At 38.4% G+C, this 23,364-nt stretch overlaps 1 protein-coding gene across 1 annotated transcript in view; it reads right to left on the bottom strand.

Moving 5' to 3' along the window:
* SOX6 (SRY-box transcription factor 6) overlaps positions 1-23,364 on the bottom strand; it is a 294,444-nt gene that overhangs the window by 40,531 nt on the left and 230,549 nt on the right. Inside the window, exon 13 of the mRNA XM_084631143.1 lies at positions 16,137-16,193. Coding sequence (XP_084487269.1) covers positions 16,137-16,193 — 57 coding nt within the window. The remainder of the gene's footprint in view (positions 1-16,136; positions 16,194-23,364) is intronic.

Below are 23,364 nucleotides of genomic sequence, written 5' to 3'. Positions count from 1 at the left end.
TGCAGGGTCAGGGACTTTTGCTGAAACTGTAAGCTCTCTCAAGCACAGTTTGGGCCCTCTGTGTTTTTGTGTATTTTAAAAATACAGTAAAAATTAATCACTACTTTAAAATTAGAAGAAGGAAAAATTCTTCTTGCAACAGCCAAATCTTCATTTTCATTCAGTGACATGATTAGGCACTTATTTATGCATTGTCAGTCACAAACATGCAAAAAACATAACAGTTATTAAAAAAAATTAAAGTCTGTTCCACTGTGTTGTAGAGCTGTTGGTTCTCTAAGTGCTTTGAAATTATGATGTATGAGGTAGATGTTGCATATTAAATAAAGATATTTAAATGATAAAGCCCCTTTAGTGAGAGTTGATGAATGTTAAACGTTATGAGCCACAAGACTGTGGCATCCATCATATTCACATGTTATCACAGTCAATGATGGAACAGCCCCAGCAATGACAGATAGACTGCTAGATTATTATCCCTTATTTCCAGAGTCACCGAGCAAGCCAGCCAACCTCTTACGCATTATTTTAAACTTTGCATTAAATTAGCAACTTTTCCCTCATTTCTGTGGCAGGGATTATCAATTCTTCCTGCGTGTGTGGAAGGTAAAGGGATGGTTTAGTCAACCGAGAAGTGGCGGAAGCAATGCCCTTCCTACAAAAAAGCTGCAAACTTCAAATGACTAGAAACAAATATAAAATTGTGATCTTATGGAAGAACAGCAATGAAACAGTAAGCACACAATAATGGCTTTTCTCTGCACTTAGATAAAAGCTGAATTTTTGATGTGCACAGTATATTTTCATAAAATTTTATATACTTTGTTTTATACACTTATTGGCTATTCCATAATAATGTGTGTGCTAACAGTAAAATTGCTCTTAAATTTATGTGTGTTATTTATACGTTCCCACGTAACAATGCTTTTTGTTGTAAAAAATATTCTGTTTATTAATGTAACTTTACAACCACTGCATCCAAGATCCGTGGTAAATTAATGACATTTTTATTATTTTATAGTGTCATTAAATTTTTACTGATCATTCCATCAAACAGAAGCAATAAAGGCCGTAATGTAAACTGGGACACTTAGATCAGGGGAACAGGAAGGCATTCCATATAGTCTGAAGTAAACGACTTGCTATAAATGATATTTATACCATCTTTAAGCTTGTGAGAATACTTGGACAAGTTTGGCAAAACTGTTTCAGTAGTGCAGTAGATTGTGTACTTAAATAACAGTTTACTTGCCAGTGAGACAAGTTTTTTCAAACCAGATGCGAGATGACTGATTGCATCCATCTCTTGAAAAACAATATACGAAATGTAATAATACACTGGGTACCCCTCCCTTCTGGATTACCAAGACTGATCAGACTATACCCATGCCTCAAATTATTTCAACATGCTAGCTTTTTCCACATCTGAAATGTGTATTCAGACTAAACTGGAAAATGGCATACCAGCTGATCCTTGTGTGAAAGGGTTTGTTCTATTTTTTTTTTCAAACAAATACATTTTATTTAAGTAGACATGGCTGGACAATGATGTAATACTCTTTGTTTCAATAGTTTAACTTGGCAGCAGTTACCAAGGTTTATTTAAAGAGCCAATTTCTAGAGTCTGAATTAATATGGGTCATTCACAGAAGCCACAGAGTTTATGCCTAAGGGGCTATTACATATCTGAGGACAGTATTTTAGTTTCAATTTTAATTCGCTATCAATAATTATCACATCTTTACACACAAAATACATTACAATTAGGTTATTCCACACGGAATGTCTCAACTAATTCTTTAGTGGCTTATTTCTTATTTATGGTCTACGCTGTTTACATGCAGTGGAATGTAAAAAAAACAGCTAAAAACACCTGCATTCAAAACATCAAAGGGAAAATTTTCAGCAAAACTTTTAGGGATTCATTCACACTATCCCTATTAATGCTAACAGGAATTGTGAGAATAACTCCTCCAGACACCTTAGCAAAATCTTGTAATTTCCTAAGAATGTGACTTATACTTATTTGTGACAACAACAAAGCACTTCAGAGCTCAGACTGACACTTTGTCCTTCCAACCCGCCATCCATTGTGACTATGAATCAGGAAACATTGTTCTGGGAGAACTCACAAGTCCTCCTTTCATCATGAAAAGGTCAAGGTATAAATTCTCCCAAGTTCCTCCTACTTTTTTACAGCTAGGACTGGAAAGTGAAATCACCCTCTGCTTAGAATCTTTTGCAATAGCTTGGCACAGCAGGAATCATTACAAATGGACTTTCAGCCTTATCTCTAAATTTTGTATATTTTTTTGGGGTGGGAACTATTGTAATAGTTCCTACCATATCAATTTTGTAGTCAGAAAAATAAAAATCCCTGAAAGACGTAGTACAGTAGATGTAGAACTCAGAGAAAACTTGGTGGCATTAGTTCACAGGGATCCATATGAACCTTTTTCCAGTTTTAATTCATGTGGTTTTGCTTTGATTTCCAGTTGTGAGCAAACTCCAAGCAAGACTTAACCAAACCCATCAATTTTGGCCAAGTTATAGGTGGAAACACTGAAAAATCATAGAATTTCTCACGGTTTCTCAATAGGAACCATAAATCTGTCCCAGGTTCACAAACTTTTGGCAATGTTTGTCCCAAGTTTGAGATTTTCTCATGAATATTTTGCATGGCTAAAATTACAAGGTATCATATCATTCTGTGGCAAGAGACATTTAAATATTTAGCGTGTGTGTCTGTGTGTGCACATGCGTGAGAGAAAGTCTGAGAAAAAATTACAGTGAAAATGTAATAATAGTTATTTTTCAGCATTTTAATAACTGGGCCATTTTGCTAAAAGTTTCGGTATACTTGATGTACAGGTTGGATGAATGAACTCTAAATGTCTGTGACTTTAAGTTGATCTGACAAGATAAAATACCAAATCCCAGTAACTTTAACAATATGAAGGTAATGCTCCCAGTGGTCAGACTAAAAGGGCAATATAGTATATCCTCACTTGAAACCTTACTTTAGTTTTCTCCTTCAAGATTTCCAGGATGTCCATAAGGCACTCAGCTACTATGATAATGAAGGTGGTATAAGAACCTATACAGAATAGAAAAGAAACCCTGCCTCAGCCTACAGGTGCCTATTGCAATATAGGATATGTCTACATGGAGATAAACAACCCACAGCTGGCCCAGGTCAGCTGACTCAGGCTGGAGCCCGAGCTCTGGAACAGTGCAAGGGTGCAGCCTGAACCGAAACATCTACACAGCAATTTTTAGCCCTGCAGCCCAAACCCACCAAGCCTAAGTCAGCTGACCTGAGCCAGCCATGGCTGGGCTGCGAGGCTTTTATCTCCGTGTAGACATTCCCATAGTGCCCTGATGTACCATGCTGAACTGCACTGGAAGCATGTACCGACTCAGAGGGAAAGGAGGGCATTAAGTCCCCTTTTTAAAATATATTGTTTTGTTTTAAAATACTGTTGAAAAAACAAGCAATGCATTTGAAAAAGGATTTATACTAATCCTGCTTAACCGGCTCCATGCTTCAGCTAGCTTCCACTATTCTGAATGTGACAACATGACACATACAGGGGTGTCACAGGACAGTAGGAATCTAGTGTTATTAACGTTAATGATTTTATTGCAAGTCTCATGATATCTGGGTCTCTTAAAGCCCCAGCTCCTGGAGTCAGGTGAACATATGCAAATATCACGTTTTTATCGAATGAAAGCTAAGATTCTAGCCTTTGTGGCTGTGGAAAAAAACTTGGAAACATGAAGATGATAGGTTCAAAAACAAGACGACAAATATCAACAACTCACTGTCCTATTTTTTTTTAAAAAAATTGATTTTTTTTAAGCAAATTGCATGATTTTAGAGGGTCTAACTCATGATTTTAAAGTGCCCTGTGAAAGAGAATACTAGGAAGCTTCCATCACTGTTGGAGTGTATGTCATGACATCTGAATGAAGAAATATGGAACGAGTGTTAAGGTGAAGTCCCTGTATATGTGGTTATTAGTGGCACTCAACACATATTTTTGCATTACTGGATTTTATTGCTTTTCAGGTCACCTTTAAAAGTAACACAGAATATATTTAATTCTTTTAAAAAGTCAGATAGCCAAATATTTCCATCTAGACAGGATTTTATGAGTTAATCCTCCCCACCCCCACCCCCGCCACTATTAAACACTGATAGACAGATCCTTAACTACTGCAACACTTGCAGACACTCCTAAAATATGGATCTACCTCAGTTAGATTACTTTCAACAGGATTACTGCACTTACTGAACCCCCTTAACCAAATGCTTTATATCTTTGTTCATATGGTTTTAATAAGGTTTTAACCAATTGCAAGGTTATTTATAAGTTTGCAACTCCCCAGTAGTTAGAGTTATGAAGCGTTCAGACTTAAGCATATCCAGTTGTGTGGTAACCCAACTACTGCTTTTATGCGGTTTCCAACTTTTTATTCATGCACAAAGGCATGATGCATGGCAGTATCTGAAAACTTTCTGATTAACTCTTTGTTTCAGCAACACATTCACACAGCATTGTACTGTAAAATTATGCAGTTCAACTGAAATGTGAGAGAATTTTTATTAAAAACAATGAACTGTTGAATTCTGCCTAGATTAATGAAAATTGATTACTCCCAGAGAACAAAGGAATATTCAATTAAATTAACAGCTGATAAATATAAAACAAACAAAAAGAATTACCACTTCACACACCATATAATAAAGCAGTAGAATTCATTGGAGGTCAGAAGGAGCCCAAAGCCTGACCTGTCACTTGTTTTTAAAAGGGCTGAATAATTTTATGACCATTAATGACATTTGTAATAACACACGGTAAAATACAAATTATTGAATCTCCCATTCCAGGGTGCAAATTATTCACTTGCAGGGGTCAAGCAGACATTCCCTCCTTCTCCTTGCTGCTCCCCCCTCACAACCCAGCATCAGTGGATCATTGGCCCGGTGCATTATGGGAGGGAGACTAATTTGCTTCTGTAGTATGAAGTATTGGCCACTGCTAGAGGCACAATACTGGATTTAATGGACCAATAATAAATTATGTAGGCCAGCCCTATGTAACTTGTAAGAGTGAAGAATATGAATGCATCAATTTAGAACACACATTTTCTTTTAGTCCTACACATACTTGTGCTATCATATTATTTTTAAAAAAATATGATACCGAGCACATGTTCTACAGGAAATAATTGGATTGTTCTACTTCTTTTTTACTTTATTTCCTATGCTACTGGGCATGAATCTGTGTCTGAGGGCTACTCAGTTGCTACAGGTCTAACGTAGCCATGTAGCAAGTCCTACATGGCCCACCAGCAGAGTACAAACCTAGGACCTTCAGCATGGCAGCACAAACCTTTACCACTTCAGCTACTGGAGTAACTCCATTAACTCACAGCAGCAGAAAGCCCATTTTCCTCCAGTGAACTAGAGTTCCAGGGGTGGCACAAGGGAGGCTGCAGGGGCTATAGCCATCCCACAATTTGCCTTACACCACTCCTCCCCCGCATAGCAGCTGCTTCTCTCCAGCCACCCAGCTCTGAAGGCAGAGTGGAGAGCGTGGCAGCTACTGGCTGGGTGCCCAGCTCCAGCAGCAGTGGAGAAGTAAGCCCAGGCAGGGGTTGGGGAGCCCGAGAGCAGCCCCTGGCCCGTGTTCCCACCTGCCGGGGCACACCACCCGCTCAGACTGACCCGCTGTGGCACAGGCTCCTGGGTCCCACCTTTCACAGTTGCTGCTCTCCCAGGGATCTGCTGGCCCCGGAGATCAGCCAGTGCCTTGTGCTGCCTGGCTCCGGCTTCCAGCTCTGACTTGACCATGGGGTGGGGCCTTAGAGGGGGGCAGGGCCCTGTGATGAGGGAGGCGCAGCCCCCTCACTGGGAAGAGGTTGGCACCACTCCATAAAGTTCACAGAATAAGCGTTGCTGAATTGGGGCAATAATACTATTACTCTGCACATATGTCGATGACTGAATTTCACTGAAAATTTGGTCCTTCATAGAGTCAGAGTTAGACAGAACTCAGGAGACTTTGATTTCCATTACTATGCTCAAACAACTGGACTCCACTTCTCTCTCAAACAAAGCACTGGGTGCGTATTCAAGGCTGAATATTTAAAGAGGACTACAAGATAACACATCTTTAGCAAGTAGCCACATTAATATAACAAAGAGTAAAACTATTCCAGTTTCTGCTAAGAAAAACAGCTTTGCTGGGAGAGAAAAAAGGAGTCATCGACTTCAGTTTTGCTGTGGCACACTGCAGACCGCAACTGCACAAAGCAAAATTAGCTGCCTTCCACAGGAGTTTGGAAACGGACAGATTTACATAAATTTAGATTGTACATACATGCCAGTAGCCACACATCTTAAGTACCAGTATGATGTAGCCTTATAAACTGTACATATACAAAATATATGTACAATTTAACATTTTATACCAGCATTGAGACATTCCGATTTGATTTTCTTACAGTTACTTTAATTCTACTATTGTGAGTGTCTGTGTTATGATAGGGTCTTTCATTATGTAATACAACATCAGAGGGAAAGCTACAATAAAAACAACCTCCAGGATGCAATAACCACTGGCCAATGTATGATAAATACACTTTTCCTACATTAGGAATTCCTCCTTTGACAATAATTGTAAGGGTTGAAAAACAGGACTAGGCAAATTGATTTTGAAAACAAAAAAATAGTCTAAACCATAGCAAAAAGTTCAAAGCTGAACCTGAACTTTAAAATATATAGCATTGCAAATGCTCGCACAATTCTGCGTGTTTATTATAAAACAAACCAAAGGGAATAAAATTATTGCTAAATTAAAAGTCTCTGAGTATATTTGCATTAAAGTAAACAATGATGTAGCATGGTTGCAAAAAGGAACTCAGGTCTATTTAATGACAGGTTTCAGAGTAACAGCCATGTTAGTCTGTATTCGCAAAAAGAAAAGGAGTACTTGTGGCAACTTAGAGACTAACCAATTTATTTGAGCATGAGCTTTCGTGAGCTACAGCTCACTTCATCGATGCATCCGATGAAGTGAGCTGTAGCTCATGAAAGCCCATGCTCAAATAAATTGGTTAGTCTCTAAGGTGCCACAAGTACTCCTGGTCTATTTAATGTTCTCTCAGACAGAACTGAACCTGAACTTTTAAAATACAGACATATTTCATTTGAAATTGTCTGCTATGTACAGTTTTTCTGGGTTTGTAATTTTTATTATCTATTTTTTCAAGTATTTATTTTGTGTTTGCTGCAGCATTTTACGCTGTTTATTCTCAAGCATCCTTTACTATGCTCAGAGAGAAAACACACATCACTAAAGAATCAGGATGGATGACAATGGAACGATGATAGTAACATCATTATGCCGTGTCTTACCTCTTGTATCCCCATAACTGCCGTGTTTGCCTCTGATTATTTCAACCTCAAGAAAGTGTGCTGCTTACTGTTTGTGTCAGGAAGGCAAGATTACTGTGTGCAAGGTTAGCATATCAAGTATGATATACATAACTCCTGTGCGATAGATGTACCCTTCAGCTAGCTCCCTTCTTTAATTTTAATTCAACAAGAAAAGAACACTCAGGTTGCATTAACATTAAGCATGTGCTGAAGTGCTTTGCTGAATCAGAGCCACTCAGCACATTGCAAGATCAATCTCATAGGGTACCTTAGAACAAAAAGTTTATGTTAAGAAGAGGTAATGCTGTTTATCTGTGGCTAATAAAAATAATTTTTTCTACTTTTTGTTATTCATCCTGCCCTTCAAGATGAATTCGGGTGAGGGTCTTGAACAACTTTACACCAAATAGTTTGGAGCCCTTCCTATACAAATAGGAATTTGTTTTCTTCCAGGATGGAACAGCACAAGACTAAGGACATGAGTGCCCTCACTGAAGTAAGTGGGACTACGGACAGTATGTAAAGGTAAGCATGAGTAATGAGTAATTTGGAAGAGACAGGGCCTAAGTTGCTTGGAAATCACAGATCTAAAATCTCTACCTGGGGAGAAAATTGCTAAAAGTGCATTAATGATTAGTATAAATTTATCAAGCCAAAAAAATAGGCAATCATTCCCCAAAAAGGACAAAGAAGATGCTTTCCTTTCAAACATCTAAGTTTCCATTTTTCTGGATCATACTCTCATAGGTCCAGGGTTGCCCTTACACGTTTGTCTACAGACCTATATTCTGAAGTCCAATTTCCTCACAAAATGCAAGGGTTGTATAATATAAAAAGTACTGTTCTCCACTTAAAACACTAACATGACTTATACCTAAACTAAACAGACAGCCTAAAAAGAGAAAAGACTCACACAAACTTAAAGACAGGCACAGCCTGATCCAAAACTAGCTATAGCAACGGGAATCTTTCTATTGACTTCAATGGGCTTTGGATCTGTCCTAAATAAATTGAACAGTAACTAAATCCTTAATCTGAATTCAGTTGTTCATTATCTAATTATTTTAAAAAGAAATATTTACATAATGAAATACTGTATCAAATTATGCTCCATAGAGGCAAAATTCACCCTCATGACAGGGGAACAGTACAAGGGCTATGCACATTAAGTCCCACTTAAGACTGATAATGAGGGCATAGGTGGGACTTCAGTGCTTCAGCACAGGGCTGTATTGCATCCTACATACATATCTGTACTTCTGATTTCAAAATTATCACACACACACACACACACACACACACATGCAGAAAACATACATGGAAAAGTCCACGTGATTCACTGCATGGAGATAAAATGCCTCATCCCTGGGGAAGACACTTGCTACTCTGTCAGGAGATGGGGACAGAATATGCATGGAGAAGGGATTCTATTGTCTAAGGGAATTATGCCTTCTATGCTTACCGGCCATATTTAGCTGGAATTTGTGCTAGATCCATTCTGTCCATGTTTCGTAGCAGAGGGAATGACTGTCCTGTGGTTGTAATAAGGGATATTTCTTTGTGGCTTTTGAGTAGAATGATAATACCTAGTTCTTCATCAGTAGTCCTCAAAGTGCTTTACAAAGTAGGTCAGTATCATTAACCACATTTTACAGATGGAGAACTTAGACATAGTCTCAAGAAGGTACCATTCTGCAGTCCAGTGACAGAACTGAGAATTGTACCCAGGTCTCCTGAATCTTTGTCGAGTGCTCCATCAACTACACCACACGGCCTCTCATATAAATATATTTAATGTATTTTTCAGCCATAGAACATTCAAGCCTTTGCAGCTGTCAAATGAATATGTTTAAAGAAAACAACACAAACAAAAGCAAATATAACATTAATATTACCTGGGAACTACTGTTTTGATGTTACTCTTGGAAAAAGGGATCTCCTGCTGTGGCCATATGCACATTTATACAGACTGAAAAATCTGTTAGCCAATACCACTAGCTGGCAACTATTTATGTCTGAAATGGGAACATAATCAGTTTTCATTGGTTAAGTCCAAGCTGTGCCAAATTTTATATTATGACTAAAAGCTTGGCCAAAGGCAATGGCAAGTAGCAGAAAATTGCTTACAGTGTTACATGCCAGATTACTTGAATGATTTGCATCAGGTCTGCAGGAGGGTTTGGGGTATTAAAACTTAAAATTTGGAACAGTCTTGAAATGTGGATTTTTGTTATTTGCAATATGACACAGAGGTGTGGGTTATGATACAGCATGGACTGACTAAATGAGACAATTTTTAATCTAAACAGCATGAAACTTTTAGGAAAAGTTCAGTTTGAAATGCTAGTTTTTTTCAATTGAACATTTGGAGAGCCAACTGATTTAGATTAAATTCTCACCCCTGCGTTTCCAGTATTGTTGCCATTGTACTAAATACAGCTATACAGTTTGTATTCCAGATGAACTGATCTGACTACAAGCCGTTAGTATGATTCTTACCCCAAGATAAATCAATATTTAATATCCCCTGCAACAGCCCCAGTAGATGATTTTAAACCTCGCCTCCATCCCATTTAGTTACCTTTAAAAATTCTTTATGCCAGCCTTCACAGATGACTTCTGAAAAACTAGTCTATAAAAAGCAGCCTGAAAATAATGAATTCAGACAAAGAGGGTTTTTTTCTTCTTTTTAATCTTCGTGAATTGTGCTGATCTCTAAATCCATCTCCTTTAGCTAATTCTTACTTCTCAGCTAATTTGAGGAACACATAAATACTTCCTCTAAACCTGAAATATATTTGAAATATAAAGATAGATAGATGATAGACAGATAGACCCTGTGTGATAGTGGAGATAGAACGATAGAAGGAAGATCCCGTGTGCTAGAGAGAGAGAGAGAGAGAGAGAGAGAAGGGGACCCATGTGCCCATCCCCAGCCATATGTGCTATAAGGTAGGTCTGGTGATAGGACTTTTGCTGATGGAAGCTGAAAGAATGGGCCCACCAGTGTCTCCACCCTGGTTACTTCAGACCAGGATTTGCAATTCTCCTCCCAGAGGGTACCAGGCCCCAGGCAGCTCCTTCCCATCTCCTAACCACACAGGCTATGGGAAGTGTTCAGAAGCAGGAAGGCAACTCAGCCCCAGGACTTCAAACATGATACAAATTCACCTCAATTTTGAGCTCTGGAATGGGCACATACCCACGGTTGTGCATACAGGGTGTGCTGGGTATGCCCAGGCACACCCTAATATCTCAAAAAAGGGGGGCTTTGCATTTTAATTTAATCGCCAGATACGCTCTTTTAGTTTTAAAGTATGAACCGTTGTATTATGCAATAAACGCCAAATTGCATAACATAGATGTTGTAGAAATGTATAGAAAGCCCGCGTTTGCTCACAGCATGCGTCCCCACTACTGTGGTGCTGCATTACCATTGGTCCTCCCCTCCCCCTCCGACTACCATTCTAGAAAATTCTTTGACCTATATAAGTAGCCACATCAGGCATGCCCAGCACAGTGTCTACAGTGTTCGTAATCTTTGTCGCATGTACTCTACTGAAATAGCATAACAAGCCCGTGGCTTTACGTTTTAATTCCATCGTATGATACCCCCTTTTAATTTTAAAATATGGATCGGTTCATTGTTAAGATAAGAAAAGGAGCAGACAAACTGAATTATAATGAATGTGTTGATACTAGTGCAAATACCTCGGACTCCTCGGTTAAGAACTTACATGAAGATAATGCTGCCACCAGTTCCAGTGCATGAAATAAACTGAGTAATGACCAACAGAAACAGACTTTGTCTCTTAGTTCAGGTCAGTGTAGTTCCTATTCAAAGCCATCAAACATTCCATCTGATGACCCAGTCTGTGATATTCCAAAAAATAGATTAGAACGCCGGTCTCAGTTATCTAGAGGACCTTATCAGCCTAGATTGAGCATGTTTCCTAGAAGTAAAATAGGGAATAAACAAAGAAGTTTTCAGTCCGTTTGGTATGAAAAGTATAGGTGGTTAGAATATAGCCCATCAAAGGAAGCAGCATTTTGCTTTTACTGCCGTTTCTTCTCCTCTAATGATGCAGCAAACAAAGGTCACACTGATCCAGCATTTCTTGATAAGGGATTCAGAAACTGGCATAGGACTAACGAATGTTTTAAAAACCACCAACTGGCAAAATCTCATGTGTTGAGCTGTTCTTCATGGTCAAGTTTTAATGAAGGGGAACCTATTGATGTATTGTTGGATGAGGTCAAGCAGGCTTATCTGTCTAAACAACAAGAAGAACGGTGCCATAACTGAAGCGTAATGGAGCGACTGATTGACATTGTTCTGTGTTTGGCGAAAGGTGGGAGACCATTCAGGGGTCACAATGAAAAAGCTGACAGCTTTGAGAAAGGTTTAGTTCTAAATCTTGTCAATATGCTCCAAAAATATGATTCCGTAATGACAAAGCATGTGCAACAATCTCCTCGAAACGCTACCTATCTGAGTAATCGCATCCAAAACGATTTAATTGTGGCCTTGCACAATGTTGTGCAACAAAAAATTGTGTCTTCACTAAATGGAAAAATGGTCTCAATAATTGCCGACGACACTACTGACTGTGGACACCATGAACAGATGTCCATTGTGATGCGGTATTTTGACAATGAAAAACATAGTCCAGTTGAACATTGTGTGTCTGTTCAGAGACTATTAACAGTTGATGCTCAGTCTATTTTTGACCAGTTAAATGACATCCTTGACATTCTTAAAATTGACTGGTCATCAGTGATGTCTGTCTGTTTTGATGGCGCATCTACTATGTCTGGATGTACTGCGGGAGTTCAAATGAAATGTAAAGAAAGAAAGAGTGAAATACTCTATGTACACTGCTATGCTCATTGTTTGAACCTCGTCCTAGTAGATGCATGCACTTCAAGTAAACAAAACAGGACCGTCTTTGATTTTTTTGGTGTTATTCAGACTCTGTAGTAATGGAGAAGATTTCAGAAGAAGTAGGATCCCAGTTGAAGACTTTGAAGTCCCTGTCAAACACAAGATGGGCATGCAGAGCAGAAGCAGTGGTTGCTGTAAAACAAAACTACTCCATCATTTTACAAGCTTTACAAGAGATTATCAAAATAACTCGCCTTGCTGACGCTAAAATAAAAGCCAGGGGCCTTATCCATGAACTAAATTCATTCAAGTTCATCTTTGCCCTTCACATGATGCACCCTATTCTCCAGATGGTGGTAAAAGTGAGTAAGGCCCTTCAAGCTCCAGATCTCAACTCACTTACTGCAATGACGGGTGAAAAGCTTGTGTAAACTCTTTGGCTGCGATGAGAAGTGGCCCAGAATATTTTCAATTTATTGTCAATGACAGTGTGAAAATGTGTGTAGAGAATGATATATCGATTCCCCCAGTTAAGAAGAGAAAAATGTCCACTTGTATTGATGATGCGTTTGAGTCCCAGCATCACTTTGATACAAAAGAGGAGCAGAAGAGAATAACTTAATTTTACCTCGTAGACTCAATGATTACCAGCATTGACCAGCGATTTGAACAGGAGACTTGTAAAATTGTGATTGCAATGGGAAAACTGCTGAGCTTAGACATTGGCAGGGACGATATGAGAATCATTGCCAACAAATTTAAAGTGTCCTTGGATGAGTCGGAAACTGAAGTCGGATTGCTTCGGGGTTATGACGGATCTGTTCCTAAAGGTAGCACTACGAACACCACCAGAGAGTGGCTTGATTGGCTAAAGGAATTGGATCGGTCTTCCATGTTCCAGGCCTTTTACAAATCTATTCAATGCTTTGCAGTCTTACCTGTTACAGGCTGTTCATGTGAAAGAGCCTTTTCGAAACTAGCACATGTAAAAAACAAACTAAGTACTACAATGTCCCAACAGCATCTCGACTCACTCATGATTTTGTACATTGAACAAGAATTGGCTTCGTCAGTTAATTACAATGATGTGATTGAGGAATTTAAGTCCATAACACCAGGTGAGCGACGTCTCATTCTCTAGGACAGGAAGATGAAGAAACCTTAATTTGTGCTGGTCAATTTGGGTTAGCTCATTATCTGGTTAAAGATAAAGATCATGAAAATTTACTGTATCTTTGTATACACCTGGTTATCTCTACAGCAAAAATTTGGTATTTTGTGTCTCATTTTTTAAGTTTGTATTTTTAAGTAAAGTTTAGTTGTTAATTTAAAAAAAATTAAGTTTAGTTACGTTTTAGTTTCTTTCGTTTGTTTGATGAACAAAAATAATGTCCTTTAAGACTGATTTCAGAGTAGCAGCCGTGTTAGTCTGTATTCGCAAAAAGAAAAGGAGTACTTGTGGCACCTTAGAGACTAACAAATATATTTGAGCATAAGCTTTTGTGAGCTACATTGTAGCCGATGAAGTGAGCTGTAGCTCATGAAAGCTTATGCTCAAATAAATTTGTTAGTCTCTAAGGTGCCACAAGTACTCCTTTTCTTTATGACTGAGTATTCAATAAATGTTCGCCTTTAAAAAAAATTAAAAAATAAAATTCCCTGGGTGCACCCTAATGAAATGTGCTGGGCACGCCTATCCACATACCCTAAATAATTCAAGAACTATCAAGTTGTGAACATTGCTAGCCTATCTAACCAGGTGATCTTGGTATTGTTACTCTCCTCCTCCATTCCTATTGTTTATTATGCTTATTTCTTTGTGTCTTGTCTTAAATGGGATAGCAAAGGGAGGAACCACATCTACCTTTGCACTGCTCAGAAGCTGCACAATGAGGCCCTGATCCTAATTGGGCCCTTTAGTTACTACCACAATATCAATGTTAAACAATAATAACGAGCCTGATTTACTTGTAATGCAGTTTTTACTTCCTTTTCATTTCCCCTGCTCCCCACCCATCTGTCACCTCACACAAACAAAAACAACAAGATATAAATTGTGCATATTATTTAGAAAAACATTTGGCATACAGCTTAACTGTATCCTCAGACTGAGGCAGATTTAAAGCCAGTCAGAATGCCACAATATATGAAGCACACATACAGTATAGCAGAAACATTTTTTTAAAAATCTCTTTGTATCATGTATGTTTTAAAAACAAATTCTACCTTGGAAATTGTGAGTTATTAATTAATGGAGATCTCACACACAACAGCAATGTGATGAGATTTACGTTGTTGCTGAGACAACAACATTTAGAAAAGTCCCCGCAAAAACACAGCAGGGGTGAGCAGCAGAAGAGATAGACAGTGATGGCAAAAGCACAGTGTATTCCTAGATTGCAATATAGTGTCAGTTCAATGCATTCTAGGGACAGAAAAACATTCCAGCTTGTCACAGTGAGGTCAATATTACAGTAAGGTAAAGAGTTCCACTTTAATGTTACATAAGAATGGCCATATTGAGTCAGACCAATGGTCCATCTAGCCCAGCGTCCTGTATTCTGACAGCGGCCAGTGCTAGATGATTTAGAGGCAGTGAACAGAGCAGAACAATTTCAAGTGATCCTTTCCCTGTCGTTCTGTCCCAGCTTCTGGCAGCTGGAGGCGTAGGGGCACCCAAAGGATGGGATTGGATCCCTGACCATCTTGGCTAATACCTAAGACGTATGATGTCTCTAATAGCCTTTGATAGACCTAAACCATTGTACATCTATCAAAACTGCAAGTTCTGCAAGTCAGATGCCAAGGTGGTTCCTAATGCTATGAAAGGGGCATTCTCATAGTAGTAGGAGAGTGAGGTACTAACACAGGCCCTGATGTAGGGAAGCACACAAACACATGCGCAAGCTCCTCCCCATACTGAACGGCACGTGCTTAAGTGCTGTTCGGAACAGAAGTACTGGGGTATTTTCTTTTTGTAAACTAGATTCTGCAGATCCCAACGAGACACTTCCAGGTAGCTGTCGAAAGGAGGTATGGACAGAGACAAAGGGAAATGGCTTGATAAACTGAGCAAATGACCCATCTGCCTCAAAACTCTTCTTCCCTTTCAAACTAATGCACGCAGTTATTTTAAATTCCTCATCCTGCAACTCATCTTTTTTATGCACACAACATGTGGTATATATTGATAAGCTACAGCAATAAAAATACAATGAGGCATGGCAGGACATTTTTTTTTGGTTGGGAAGTGGTTCGCATGCCCCACTCTATATATTGTAGACAAACCACTCTGAATAAAATATGAGCGTTCGTTTTTTAAGAAAGTATTTGTCTGAGCAGTTTCTTTCAGAAATGAAGAGTGTATTAAATATAACTGGCCTCCATTTCCCTAGGAAGTAAAATAAAAAAACAGAAAAGGAAATAAAACCGTTCAGGACAATATATTGCCCGTATTTGGAGCTTTGAGTTTTTTGAGAGGACGGGAGGAGTTCACAGGTACTTCATTAATAAGATGTTTAGCAGCAATGATGTAGTGTGATCTGGTTGCTTCTACCGAAGAATAAAACATGGGATGTATGCAAAGAATGACAAGCAGGTAATCCCTTGATAAAGGAAAATCCCTTGGGAGGAGGAATGTATCAAGCCAGCCTAATCTTATTCATGAAAATCCAAAAAGACTGATTGGCATCAGGCTAGGAACAGAATTCTGGCAAGGAGCTGGCAACTGAATATATTTTGGCAACCTGCTAAACTCTTGAGAGAACAGGAATTTATACAGTACATGATGTCTCAGTGACTCACTGTGTCTACAGTTCTAATGCATATCCTTCCAGTGATGGCATCTATCCGCACTGGCATCTGAAATACAGCAAACAGTGTTCCTGCACTTTAGAAATAAAAGGGAATAAGCATGTAAATGTCTGCTGCACTAAACAACAATTTATAAAAAAAAGAAAAGTAGGAGGTGGGTAATAGTGGCCGTCTCAGGGAGGTTGTTGTGATGATACAAATGAGCGATAGGGTTCCTATCCAGCTCAAGAAGTCCTCTGGGAAGTGACGTCGAAAAAAAATGCACAGCCTCATGGTCAATACAGGCTTAATTTTAGACACAAGTGTCCACTCCCCTTCACTGCTGTTTCTTAAATCACTTTGGGATTGTGGGGGGGGGGGAGGAAGGAGAGCTTTCCAAATCGCCATCTCAATGCTCCCCCCTCAGTCAATGAAGATCAGCAACTGAAGATCAGGAATTTGAAATGTTTTGCCAGTCTTTCTTCTAGAAGCATTTGCAACACGGGCCTCACAATAAAATTCTGGTTGTCTGTAGATTTTCAGGATGTAAGCTGGGCAATTTCAGGTTTGACATTCTTTAGGTTTTAAATAGTGCTACAGAAACAGACTATGTTTGAAAATGGTTTTAACATAAATAATCTGATGTTGAAGATTATTTATCTTCCTGATACACATTTCCATTGTGATAGGCTTGTTTATGGAGTTAATATCATATGACTAGAGATAGACTAACTATTTTTTCCAACAAACTTGCTCCTTTATATGTTTGCAAACTACTAGTAAACAGACTTTGATTATTACAAATGTACTGGTAACTTATATTTGTTCAAACACTCAAGGGAAACATTCCAGCCTATGGGTTTTTCATGAGTTATTCACTTTCTTTGACTAGTCATATCGTTCATATTGTGTAACTGGTCACCTAATTCTTTTCACAACATGCAGGAAGTGACAATTTAACCTGCTGAAATTTATTTCTTTATTTAAACCAAAATGTCTAAGATAGCATAGACCTGGGATTCTGCCCAGAAATAGGCAGTGGAGTAAGCAAACTACAACAATGGAGAATGTGATTTCAATTAATCTCGCTATAAATACACCTTGAGAATTTAGAGGAATCTTGAGTTTAGGAAGTAGTTAGGTATCAGACGGGGTAATCCAAACTCATCCCTGTTGTACTTAATCAGTCACTGCAGTCAATGGAATTACTCTAGGAAGAAATTTGGCCCAGTTGTGTTTACCTAAAGGAATGTATGGGGAGGGGATGGAGATGAATGGTAGTATGAATTGCTTGCCGGTGGATGTCTGTGGTTGGACATAAATGTGAAAGAATGTGTGTATGTATTCTAAAGCTCTTAGATGAGCTAGTGAGAGAGGGAAAAGTTTTACCTTATAAAATGTGGATAAGCAAAACAAAACCTGGAGTAGGTTTGGATATATGTCTGGAAACTCTCTTGAACAGCTTTGTAAACAGGCTGCATGTGAGAATATATGATGATTATATTATTATGATCGAGGCAATGGCACTCGCCACAATGGCTGAACAATGTACCACACCTTCCTTGGGGAAAAACTGCCCATGCTGATTTAACTAAATATGCTGATTTTTCAATATTCACTTTCATCAAACTCTGCCCTTTTGGATTTGTTTCTACTCCCAGATTTAAGAGCCATGGTATACATAGAAGAATGCTTTTTATCCTTTCCAAAGGAAATACCCCATGTGAGTAGATTCTGCATTGCACTTGTGCTGGAAAACAGATATCATAAAGGGGCAAAAAACCCTCTTAAACTATTACAAATGAGGTCTTAAACCTGGCAGCCCTTCAGGTAGGCCTGGCATCAGAAATAAAAATAACTTCTTGGTTATGTTCTGCCATCATCCCGACATACCATAATGGGCAAACAATTTCAAGTACTATATTCAAATGCAAAAACTGGCAATTAAAGGCAAAAAATCAAGTTTGCTTCATTTCCGAATATAATAATTTATATTTGAATGTTGATTTGTGCAAACTGGTAGCTGCTAAAAACTTGACAATTTTACCTAAGGTTAATACTGTACAGGTTCATATACTGTTTCTTATATAATACAGTATTATATCATGCAGATTCTGTGCACTGTGCATTCTTGTCTTACATATATACACTATTTTTACTGTTATAATGGTTTGACATATCTTTGCTGACCTAGACTTTCCATAAGTTACATTCTCTTCCCTCTAAGGTATATGTATTTAATAATTGAGCCAACAGCCAAGTACTATATATTTTCTTTTAAAATAATCTTCCTTAGGTGTAATTTTGGGGATTAGGCAGTGAACTACAAATCTAATTGATCTGAGCACAAATGCACACCACCAACTTTCTAAAGACCAATTCAGGGAATGAGGCAATTAACCACAAGGCTAACTTAGATGCTAAGGGATGCACAACAAATCCTTCCATAGGTGCAATTCAGAGTCTGTGGTACTTAAGTACAAAGTTAACAGCTGCAAATTTTGGTGATCTACATATGTGTCATGTAATTTTCACTATTTTTTCACATTGTAATACTCAAATGGTATAAGCATATTTTACTGTGTTTCATATAAATGATTTTCATGTACCCTGTCTGGCATATTCAAAATAGCATACATGAAGCTACACAAATGTATCTGAGGTTTAGGGGGGAAAATGAACGTTAAGTATATATTGTATTATTTAAGCATATAAACAATGAAAGACTGTGTCACAACAACATGTACTCAGGGGCAAACTTAAGGTTTCACATGCAGCTTTAGCATTGCCTTTCCTGATTTTGATATGCTTTTTTGGAGCCACCCTTGATTAGAGTTCAGTAGCTACCACCCTCTGCACCCATCCACTGTGGCGCTGCTGGCCAAAGAAAAGAGGGTGAAACTGTGCTCCCACAACACTCCTCCTCCTTTGGAGAGGCTAATGCCAGCAACAGGAATGGCCTTACACAACCATTATAAACCCTGAGTGCCAGAACTCTGAATGTCCCTGTGTATATATCCACACCTTGCACTACCTCCCAGACTGGATACACACACAGAGGTGAAGTAAAATCTTTCCCTAAACACAGACTGTGTTTCTTATAATGTAAATTCCTATAACCATTCCTATTGGTGTAGATTCAAGCACATTTTTCCTGAAAGTCAAATTTTGCTGACTTGTTTTCCATGATGGAAATGTGTCTCTTTAAAAGAGACTGTTACAGACTCGGAGATCGCCTTTCTGCAAGATGCTCCATTTTTAATTTCTGCATGACAAAGTTCTATTTGCATCAAATAAATTCATCATCGCACTTCTGCGTGTGTGAGTAACATTGTAATCATTTAGCGATTCAAAGACAAATCTAATTCCTGAATAGGCCTTAAAAAACAAAAAACAAAAAAACAAACACTGTGGCCTATTGTTATCCTAGGAATGGCCTGATTTAGAAAGCCACTGCAAGTGAACATGATAATGCACGTAACAGCAACCATCCCAGTTCACCAGTACCCTGGGCACCTCAGAAGAATGACAAGAAACCTGTGTGGTATAATATGTTGCATGGGAAGCTAAGTCTAAAACATGCACCTACCCTCCTGAACAACGTGATCACAATGCTCCTCTCACTTATTGTTGTAGAGTAATACTGATCTCATGACTAATCTTAGCCTGTCATGCAACAATCAATCTCTCAATCAATTGTATAAATAAAATAAAATTCCTCAAGCTGCAATGCTAAGTATATAAAGTCCAGCATGTTTTTCAGTCCTAATAAAAGGGGGCAGTATTACATCAGTTGATAGTCTGATATTTCTTAAATGTATGAGGGAAGGATGCAAATCTGCTGTATTTTACAGAAAAATGTATTACTGCCTCTTGGACACATACTACTTTAGTGCCCAGGGATAAAATATTCAAAAGCATTTTCAGTGCGACTTCAGCATCTAGTCACTCGACCGCTTCTGAAAATTTTTACCTTGAGTCACTATTTTGCTTTCTACATTACTAAGGAATTTTGTGAATTTATGAACATTTTTTCAAGTAGACAGGATAAAACACTGACACTTAAAATTGCAAATGGAAATACTGCAGTTGTAAATGCTATTTTATAACAACTTACAGTAGGGCCAAGATTTCTAACGTTGGACGTCTCAAGTTAGGCTCCTAAACGCATATTCATACACGTAAAAAAGGGGAGTGAATTTCAAAAGTGCTGAGCACACAATAGCTTCAGCTGGAGACACTGGGTGCCCAGGCCACTTATATTCAGGTGCCTGAATATGGATTTAGAAACCGGACTTTAAGCACTCACTTTTCAAAATTCTGGTTTACAGATATTATTTGGAGTAATAAACAGCTTATTAAAATGGACAAATCCACAAAATATTTCAAGTCCCATTGTGGCAATACAGTGAAGATCACTGCTGGGATTTTCATTTTTAACCATTCAGAGGTATCTACCTCAGCCATAATCATTTAACTGAGATAAAAATACAGCATGATAAACAATATGTGTGTGGTGCCTTCTATGGCCCAAAAATCCCATAGAGAGGAGTAGGACTCCTGCCAGTTGCTGGGCTTCTTTGTGAAATAAGCTTCTTACCTACTGAGCACCAGGATTACCAAAGGACGTAATATCCTACCACCCTTCAAGGACACACAGAACACAGCTGTCCCTATGGCTATGGTAAATTCCCTAAGTCTTTACAATGGCATGAGTATGTGTCTTCTCTCTCTTCCAGAGATGTTCCAAAGAGAGAATTTTGTTTAACCTTTTATCAGCCTACTTAGACAACAAGCTCCGTGGAGCATCTGCCTGTTTAGCACCTGGCACAATAGGACTCTGATCCGTCATGGGGTCCTCTAAGCACTACCACAATAAAAACCATTTTGTAAAAACTGGTCATTTGTGCTAGATAGTACTATTGATTTGTTAACCTGGTTGTAAAGTATATACCTTGGAGGTACAAATGGAGTTAAGAGCAAGCAGAGAGGTCTGTAATTGTTCACGCCCATAACCTTTGCTGCCTCTTCTTCAGGGGCCCAAAATATGAATATTGGTCTTTTATTTATAATTAAAGATTCTTCTATCAGAAATTAACACAAAAAAGGAGAGAAAACTTTATTAAGAAGTTTTTTGTTAAAATCCCAAAGCATAATAGAATAGGTGAATTCTTGCAGAGCTGAACTAAGTGTTTATGATTCATGATTGTTCATGAAAGTCTATAAAATGACTGTTTCCTTAGACTATTATTTCCATGTCTTATGTTTGGAAATTAGGGACAGTCATAACTAATTCTAGTAAAAGATGAGACACTGATTGCCTGCAGCTTGGTCTGAAAAAAATATTGTTCCGAGTTCTCCTAGTCAATTATTAGTCATTGAGTTCAGAGAATAACTGGGAGCAGAGAAAGCTTGGTGCTGGCCTTTGAACCACATAGTGCTTGAACAGAAAAGATGTATGAACTCACTATGCCATTACAATTATTATGGCTATAATAACAACATTGATCAAAGAATTAATTGATAATATGGTGGTGTACTTTGGGTATTTATAGAGGCCTGCTCGGATACAAAATTTGTATCCGCATCCAATCAGCAAAACTGATCCGCAGATATCTGCAGATTTGCAAGGCTTTAAATATAAAATTTGGATCCGTATCAATCTGCAAAAATGGTCTGCAGATATATAAAGCAGATAGCCGTGGATTTGCAGGGCTCTTGGTATTTAGGGAAAATAATAAGGTGATGGGATTTTTCTCATTTAGGAAAAAAAATAACTGTGTGTGAATGGTAACGTTTTTCTACACAACCTTCCTGAAGTGTTTCTATCAGGCAAACTTTGTGCACATGGGCAGTGGCCACATGTAAATGATGGAGCGTAACAACTCCAGAGGAGCTGTTACACTCTATTGTGTCAATAATCCATATATTTAACAGTCCCTAAATACTCTGCATTACAGCAGACCGTAACACTTCCAAAGGGGCCGTTATGGCTTATCAAGTCAAATCCAAGTGCCTAAATATGGTTTTGACCAATAGACTGTAAACAACTCCAAGGGTAAACAATGCATATTTTAAACAAGTCCAGACTATATTTTGCATACAAGCCATTATGTCTACATTAGGATAAATGAAGTGGGTTTAATCTTTTTTTCATTTGAAATAGGGGTAACATAAAAAACATTTATAGGTCTCCACAGTTGTCTAAGGATTTATGGACTGCTTTTCAGAGGGGCTGAGAATCTGCAGCTCCTATTGAAGTTCATGAAAGGAGTGAGCAAATCATGTCATACATTTTTGGGCCTAATTTTGGTTTCCAACTGCACATATGCTTATGCCTACAAGTGGTGGGGAGGGGGGCATATGGTATAGATGTATTATGCAAGATTCTGGTTCCTCTAAAGGCTTGATGAGGTCACTTCTTAGGTTTTCTGTAAGGATGTAGAAGATAGCTTCCTGTGACAGGGTGCAGAAGATATAATGTGTAATATTTACAATGTATGTTCTGCAACCTGCATCCCTATACCTCTATCCACTGCAGATAACTCATGCTTCTGCTTGTATACTGGCCAAACTTGAATTTGGCCTTTTAAATATAAACAAAATAGACAATACAGCATCTTTTGGGGTCATTTAGAATATTGTCAGATCGAACCATTAGTCAACATTTAGTCAATTATCCTGGGTTTAAATACTAAACTAAATAGGACTAATTCCAATAATGCACGTTTTGTTAAAGTACCTTAATTTACAAATTTCTTTTAAAGATGAACATGTCTTGCCTGGAAAAGAGCTATTCCCCCCAAACAGAGCCAACCTCTGTATCACTTCTGCTGTTAGTCCACCCACACAAAAGATGTTTTGTGAGGCCATTTCTGAACTCTTCTGTATCCCTCCACTTTCCCAGCAGTTTCCTGAACTGGGTCAGCTCCCCTTCCACTTCTCCCATAAAAGCACTAATGCTGTTCTCTCTTCCTTCCATGATGTTGGCCTACAGTTGAACAGCAGCAGGTAAGGTCGAGAAGTTTGACTTTGCTAATAACCAGTTTACGCTTTAAGCTCTATAAATCTCTATGCACATAGAATGGTGTCAATTTAAAACTGTAGCTTACCCACAACTCTCAGGAGAATCATAAAAATGCAACATTCCAGCTCACTGTCATCAATTTGTTTTGCTCTTTCTAATGACCAAGACCCTGTGAGCACTCTAAAGCTTTCTGGGTTTTTTAAATGGCAATGG

Source organism: Lepidochelys olivacea (assembly GCF_965140295.1).
Source record: "Lepidochelys olivacea isolate rLepOli2 genome assembly, chromosome: 6".
Classification (NCBI taxonomy): domain Eukaryota; kingdom Metazoa; phylum Chordata; order Testudines; family Cheloniidae; genus Lepidochelys; species Lepidochelys olivacea.
Note: the sequence above shows the minus strand (reverse complement) of the source record. Positions and strands in the feature narration are given on the sequence as shown.